The 7,500-nt window shown below is 61.8% G+C and overlaps 1 protein-coding gene across 1 annotated transcript in view; it reads left to right on the top strand.

The window, feature by feature from the left end:
* Positions 1–2,392, top strand: part of LOC137308640 (DNA ligase 1-like) — a 31,783-nt gene extending 29,391 nt beyond the window's left edge. The window contains exon 6 of the mRNA XM_067977245.1: positions 2,295–2,392. Coding sequence (XP_067833346.1) covers positions 2,295–2,392 — 98 coding nt within the window. The remainder of the gene's footprint in view (positions 1–2,294) is intronic.
* Positions 2,393–7,500: the final 5,108 nt, after the last annotated feature.

Genomic DNA, 7,500 nt, shown 5'->3' with positions numbered 1-7,500 from the left:
TCTCTCTCTCTCTTTCTCTCTCTCTGAGCCTCACGTTCCCCAGCTCCCCACACCTTTAATCCCCACACTCCTCGTTCTTTCTCTCTCTCTCTCTCTCTTTCTCTCTCTCTGAGCCTCATGTTCCCCAGCTCCCCACACCTTTAATCCTCACACTCCTCGTTCCTTCTCTCTCTCTCTCTCTCTCTTTCTCTCTCTCTGAGCCTCACGTTCCCCAGCTCCCCACACCTTTAATCCTCACACTCCTCGTTCCTTCTCTCTCTCTCTCTCTCTATCTGAGCCTCACGTTCCCCAGCTCCCCACACCTTTAATCCTCACACTCCTCGTTCCTTCTCTCTCTCTGAGCCTCACGTTCCCCAGCTCCCCACACCTTTAATCCCCACACTCCTCGTTCCTTCTCTCTCTCTCTTTGAGCCTCACGTTCCCCAGCTCCCCACACCTTTAATCCCACACTCCTCGTTCCTTCTCTCTCTCTCTTTGAGCCTCACGTTCCCCAGCTCCCCACACCTTTAATCCCCACACTCCTCGTTCCTTCTCTCTCTCTCTTTGAGCCTCACGTTCTCCAGCTCCCCACACCTTTAATCCCCACACTCCTCGTTCCAGCTCTCTCTTCCTCTTTCCCCTTCGAGCTTTTCCAGCAATGCATATATCTATCCATACATAATATATGTGTATCATCTCTATCCATCTATGATATATGTCTATATATACCTATCCATCTATCCATAATATATCTGGCCCCCGTCTCGCTCCCCTCCCCGCCTCGCTCCCCTCCCCGCCTCGCTCCCCTCCCCGCCTCGCTCCCCTCCCCGCCTCGCTCCCCTCCCCGCCTCGCTCCCCTCCCCGCCCCCCTCCCCGCCTCGCTCCCCTCCCCGCCTCGCTCCCCTCCCCGCCTCGCTCCCCTCCCCGCTCCCCTCCCCGCCTCGCTCCCCTCCCCGCCTCGCTCCCCTCCCCGCCTCGCTCCCCTCCCCGCCTCGCTCCCCTCCCCGCCTCGCTCCCCTCCCCGCCTCGCTCCCCTCCCCGCCTCGCTCCCCTCCCCGCCTCGCTCCCTCGCCCCCTCCCCGCCTCGCTCCCCTCGCCCCCTCCCCGCCTCGCTCCCCTCGCCCCCTCCCCGCCTCGCTCCCCTCGCCCCCTCCCGCCTCGCTCCCCTCGCCCCCTCCCCGCCTCGCTCCCCTCGCCCCCTCCCCGCCTCGCTCCCCTCGCCCCCTCCCCGCCTCGCTCCCCTCGCCCCCTCCCCGCCTCGCTCCCCTCGCCCCCTCCCCGCCTCGCTCCCCTCGCCCCCTCCCCGCCTCGCTCCCCTCGCCCCCTCCCCGCCTCGCTCCCCTCGCCCCCTCCCCGCCTCGCTCCCCTCGCCCCCTCCCCGCCTCGCTCCCCTCGCCCCCTCCCCGCCTCGCTCCCCTCGCCCCCTCCCCGCCTCGCTCCCCTCGCCCCCTCCCCGCCTCGCTCCCCTCGCCCCCTCCCCGCCTCGCTCCCCTCGCCCCCTCCCCGCCTCGCTCCCCTCGCCCCCTCCCCGCCTCGCTCCCCTCGCCCCCTCCCCGCCTCGCTCCCCTCGCCCCCTCCCCGCCTCGCTCCCCTCGCCCCCTCCCCGCCTCGCTCCCCTCGCCCCCTCCCCGCCTCGCTCCCCTCGCCCCCTCCCCGCCTCGCTCCCCTCGCCCCCTCCCCGCCTCGCTCCCCTCGCCCCCTCCCCGCCTCGCTCCCCTCGCCCCCTCGCTCCCCTCGCCCCCTCGCTCCCCTCGCCCCCTCCCCGCCTCGCTCCCCTCGCCCCCTCCCCGCCTCGCTCCCCTCGCCCCCTCCCCGCCTCGCTCCCCTCGCCCCCTCCCCGCCTCGCTCCCCTCGCCCCCTCCCCGCCTCGCTCCCCTCGCCCCCTCCCCGCCTCGCTCCCCTCGCCCCCTCCCCGCCTCGCTCCCCTCGCCCCCTCCCCGCCTCGCTCCCCTCGCCCCCTCCCGCCTCGCTCCCTCGCCCCCTCCCCGCCTCGCTCCCCTCCCCGCCTCGCTCCCCTCGCTCCCCTCCCCGCCTCGCTCCCCTCCCCGCCTCGCCCCCTCCCCGCCTCGCTCCCCTCGCCCCCTCCCCGCCTCGCTCCCCTCCCCGCCTCGCTCCCCTCGCTCCCCTCCCCACCTCTATTGGTTTATTACTGGGAGCGCTGTGCGAGACTGAGATACACAGACTGGGGGAGTCGCTCGTTCTGTCCTGCTCTATGCCTTGTTAGCTGAACTGAGTTGGGAGGGGTGGTTGTGGGTATAATTGTGATTTTAGTGAGGTGGATTAGCCCCACATTAACCGAGCCTCTATTGTGACAGATTCGTGTGAGGGTTTAATGGTGAAAACGCTGGAAGTGGATGCAACGTACGAGATTGCCAAGAGGTCACACAACTGGCTGAAGGTACGAAAGAAATAGAGTTTGGGTCGGGACAGTAAACAAGGCTATGATTTAATGGAATGTGGAGCAGGCTCAAGGGCTGAATGGCCTCCTCCTGTGCTGTACCGTACTATGATTGGTGGAGTAGGTTCGAGGGGCTGAATGGCCTCCTCTTGTTCTGTACTGTACTATGATTGGTGGAGTTGATTCGAAAGGCTGAATGGCCTCCTCCTGTGCTGTATCGTACTGTGATTGGAATAAAACCGGACGGACCACCCAACACCGGACATGACAAAGGCAAACCAAGCCCAGTCGACCCTGCAAAGTCCTCCTCACTAACATCTGGGGACTTGTGCCAAAATTGGGAGAGCTGTCCCACAGACTAGTCATGCAACAGCCTGATATAGCCGTACTCACAGAGTCATACCTTTCAGCCGGACGGACCACCCGGCATCGGACCACTAGGCACCGGACACGGCAACGGCAAACCAAGCCCAGTCGACCCTGCAAGGTCCTCCTTACTAACATTTGGGGACTTGTACCAAAATTGGGAGAGCTGTCCCACAGACTAGTCAAGCAACAGCCTGACATAGCCATACTCACAGAATCATATCTTTCAGCCAACGTCCCAGACTCTTCCATCACCATCCCTGGGTGTGTCCTGTCCCACCGGCAGGACAGACCCACCAGAGGTGGCGGTACAGTGATATACAGTCAGGAGGGAGTGGCCCTGGGAGTCCTCAACATTGACTCTGGACCCCATGAAATCTCATGGCATCAGGTCAAACACGGGTAAGGAAACCTCCTGCTGATTACCACCTACCGCCCTCCCTCAGCTGATGAATCAGTCCTCCTCCATGTTGAGCACCACTTGGAGGAAGCACTGAGGGTAGCAAGGGCACAAAATGTACTCTGGGTGGGGGACTTCAATGTCCATCACCAAGAGTGGCTCGGTAGCACCACTACTGACCGAGCTGGCCGAGTCCTGAAGGACATAGCTGCTAGACTGGGCCTGCGGCAGGTGGTGAGCGAACCAACACGAGGGAAAAACTTATTTGACCTCGTCCTCACCAATCTATCTGTCGCAAATGCATCTGTCCATGACAGTATTGGTCGGAGTGACCACCGCACAGTCCTCGCACTGAGGACACCATCCAACATGTTGTGTGGCACTACCACCGTGCTAAATGGGATAGATTCAGAACAGATCTAGCAGCTCAAAAACTGGGCATCCATGAGGCGCTGAGGGCCATCAGCAGCAGCAGAATTGTATTCCAGCACAATCTGTAACCTCATGGCCTGGCATATTCCTCACTCTACCATTACCAACAAGCCAAGGGATCAACCCTGGTTCAATGAGGAGTGTCGAAGAGCATGCCAGGAGCAGCACCAGGCGTACCTAAAAATGAGGTGCCAACATGGTGAAGCTACAACTCAGGACTACATGCATGCTAAACAGCGGAAGCAACATGCTATAGACAGAGCTAAGCGATTCCACAACCAACGGATCAGATCAAAGCTCTGCAGTCCTGCCACATCCAGTCGTGAATGGTGGTGGACAATTAAACAACTAACGGGAGGAGGAGGCTCTGCAAACATGCCCATCCTCAATGATGGCGGAGTCCAGCACGTGAGTGCAAAAGACAAGGCTGAAGCGTTTGCAACCATCTTCAGCCAGAAGTGCCGAGTGGATGATCCATCTCTGCCTCCTCCTGATATCCCCACCATCACGGAAGCCAGTCTTCGGCCAATTCGATTCACTCCACGTGATATCAAGAAACGGCTGAGTGCACTGGATACAGCAAAGGCTATGGGCCCCGACAACATCCCAGCTGTAGTGCTGAAGACTTGTGCTTCAGAACCAGCTGCGCCTCCAGCCAAGCTGTTCCAGTACAGCTACAACACTGGCATCTACCCGACAATGTGGAAAATTGCTCAGGTATGTCCTGTCCACAAAAAGCAGGACAAATCCAATCCGGCCAATTATCGCCCCATCAGTCTACTCTCAATCATCAGCAAAGTGATGGAAGGTGTCGTCGACAGTGCTATCAAGAGGCACTGACTCACCAATAACCTGCTCACCGATGCTCAGTTTGGGTTCCGCCAGGACCACTCGGCTCCAGACCTCATTACAGCCTTGGTCCAAACATGGACAAAAGAGCTGAATTCCAGAGGTGAGGTGAGAGTGACTGCCCTTGACATCAAGGCAGCATTTGACCGAGTGTGGCACCAAGGAGCCCTCGTCAAATTGAAGTCAATGGGAATCGGGGAAAACTCTCCAGTGGCTGGAGTCATACCTAGCACAAAGGAAGATGGTAGTGGTTGTTGGAGGCCAATCATCTCAGCCCCAGGACATTGCTGCAGGAGTTCCTCAGGGCAGTGTCCTCGGCCCAACCATCTTCAGCTGCTTCATCAATGACCTTCCCTCCATCATAAGGTCAGAAATGGGGATGTTTGCTGATGACTGCACAGTGTTCAGTTCCATTCGCAACCCCTCAAATAATGAAGCAGTCCGAGCCTGCATGCAGCAAGACCTGGACAACATCCAGGCTTGGGCTAATAAGTGGCAAGTAACATTCGCGCCAGATAAATGCCAGGCAATGACCATCTCCAACAAGAGAGAGTCTAACCATCTCCCTTGACATTCAACGGCATTACCATCGCCGAATCCCCCACCATCAACATCCTGGGGGTCACCATTGACCAGAAACTTAACTGGACCAGCCATATAAATACTGTGGTTACAAGAGCAGGTCAGAGGCTGGGTATTCTGTGGCGAGTGACTCACCTCCTGACTCCCAAAGCCTTTCCACCATCTCCAAGGCACAAGTCAGGAGTGTGATGGAATACTCTCCACTTGCTTGGATGAGTGCAGCTCCAACAACACTCAAGAAGCTCGACACCATCCAAGATAAAGCAGCCCGCTTGATTGGCGCCCCATCCACCACCCTAAACATTCACTCCCTTCACCACCGGCGCACTGTGTCTGCAGTGTGTACCATCCACAGGATGCACTGCAGCAACTCGCCAAGGCTTCTTCGACAGCACCTCCCAAACCCGCGACCTCTACCACCTAGAAGGACAAGAGCAGCAGGCGCATGGGAACAACATCACCTGCACGTTCCCCTCCAAGTCACACACCATCCTGACTTGGAAATATATCGCCGTTCCTTCATTGTCGCTGGGTCAAAATCCTGGAACTCCCTTCCTAACAGCACTGTGGGAGAACCGTCACCACATGGACTGCAGCGGTTCAAGAAGGCGGCTCACCACCACCTTCTCAAGGGCAATTAGGGATGGGCAATAAATGCCGGCCTCGCCAGCGACGCCCACATCCCATGAACGAATAATAAAAAGTGCAGGTTCGAGGGCCTCCTCCTGTGTCAAATGTTGCTATGTTTAGAATCATAGAACGATACAGCACAGAAAGAGCGACAAATTAGGCCGATTCCCCAGAGCCCTGCAAATTTTCCCCTTCGAGTATTTCTCCGATTCCCCTTTGAAAGTTATTATTGAATCTGCTCCCACCGCCCTTTCAGGCAGTGAGTTCCAGATCAGAACAGCTCGCTGTGGAAAATAATATCTCATCTCCCCCTCTGGCTCTCCCACTCCATCGCACTCCCACTCGCTTCCAACTCGTGTTCTCGCGCGCCCTCCCCTCGCTCGCACGCGCCCCCCCCCACGCGCCGGCGAGCTCTCCCCCCCCCCCCCCCCATCCCCTCCTCTCTCTCCCCCCCCCCCCCCCCCCCCATCCCCTCCTCTCTCCCCCCCCCCCCCCCATCCCCTCCTCTCTCTCCCCCCCCCCTCCTCTCTCTCCCCCCCCCCTCCTCTCTCTCTCCCCCCCTCCTCTCTCCCCCCCCCCCCCTCCTCTCTCTCCCCCCCCTCCTCTCTCTCCCCCCTCCTCTCTCTCCCCCCCCCCTCCTCTCTCTCCCCCCCCCCTCCTCTCTCTCCCCCCCCCTCCTCTCTCTCCCCCCCCCCTCCTCTCTCTCCCCCCCCCCCTCCTCTCTCTCCCCCCCCCCCTCCTCTCTCCCCCCCCCCCCCCCTCCTCTCTCCCCCCCCCTCCTCTCTCTCCCCCCACCTCCTCTCTCTCCCCCCCCTCCTCTCTCTCCCCCCTCCTCTCTCTCCCCCCTCCTCTCCCCCCCCCCTCCTCTCCCCCCCCCTCCTCTCCCCCCCCCCTCCTCTCTCCCCCCCCTCCTCTCTTCCCCCCTCCTCCTCTCTCCCCCCCCTCCTCTCCCCCCTTGCCCCTCTCTCTCTCTCCCCTTCCCCTTCTCTCTCCCCCCCTCTCTCTCTCCCTCTCCCTCTCTCTCCCCCCTCTCCTCTCCCCCCTCTCCTCTCTCCCTCTCCCCCCTCTCCTCTCCCCCCTCTCCTCTCCCCCCTCTCCTCTCTCTCCTCTCCCCCCTCTCCTCTCCCCCCTCTCCTCTCCCCCCTCTCCTCTCCCCCCTCTCCTCTCCCCCCTCTCCTCTCTCCCTCTCCTTCTCCCCCCTCTCCTCTCTCCCTCTCCCCCCCCCCCATCCCCTCCTCTCTCTCCCCCCCCCCCCCCCCATCCCCTCCTCTCTCCCCCCCCCCCCCCATCCCCTCCTCTCTCTCTCCCCCCCCCCTCCTCTCTTCCCCCCCCCCCTCCTCTCTCTCCCCCCCCCTCCTCTCTCTCCCCCCCCCTCCTCTCTCCCCCCCCCCCCTCCTCTCTCTCCCCCCCCTCCTCTCTCTCCCCCCCCTCCTCTCTCTCCCCCCCCTCCTCTCTCTCCCCCCCCTCCTCTCTCTCTCCCCCCTCCTCTCTCTCCCCCCCCCCTCCTCTCTCTCCCCCCCCCCCTCCTCTCTCTCCCCCCCCCCCTCCTCTCTCCCCCCCCCCCTCCTCTCTCCCCCCCCCTCCTCTCTCTCCCCCCCCCTCCTCTCTCTCCCCCCACCTCCTCTCTCTCCCCCCACCTCCTCTCTCTCCCCCCCTCCTCTCTCTCCCCCCCCTCCTCTCTCTCCCCCCTCCTCTCTCTCCCCCCTCCTCTCCCCCCCCCCCTCCTCTCCCCCCCCCTCCTCTCCCCCCCCCCCTCCTCTCTCCCCCCCCTCCTCTCTTCCCCCCTCCTCCTCTCTCCCCCCCCTCCTCTCCCCCCTTGCCCCTCTCTCTCTCTCCCCTTCCCCTTCCCCTTCTCTCTCCCCCA

Source organism: Heptranchias perlo, unplaced genomic scaffold (genome assembly GCF_035084215.1).
Source record: "Heptranchias perlo isolate sHepPer1 unplaced genomic scaffold, sHepPer1.hap1 HAP1_SCAFFOLD_1349, whole genome shotgun sequence".
NCBI lineage: Eukaryota > Metazoa > Chordata > Chondrichthyes > Hexanchiformes > Hexanchidae > Heptranchias > Heptranchias perlo.
The sequence above is the reverse complement of the archived record's forward strand: the minus strand, read 5'-3'. Positions and strand labels throughout refer to the sequence as shown.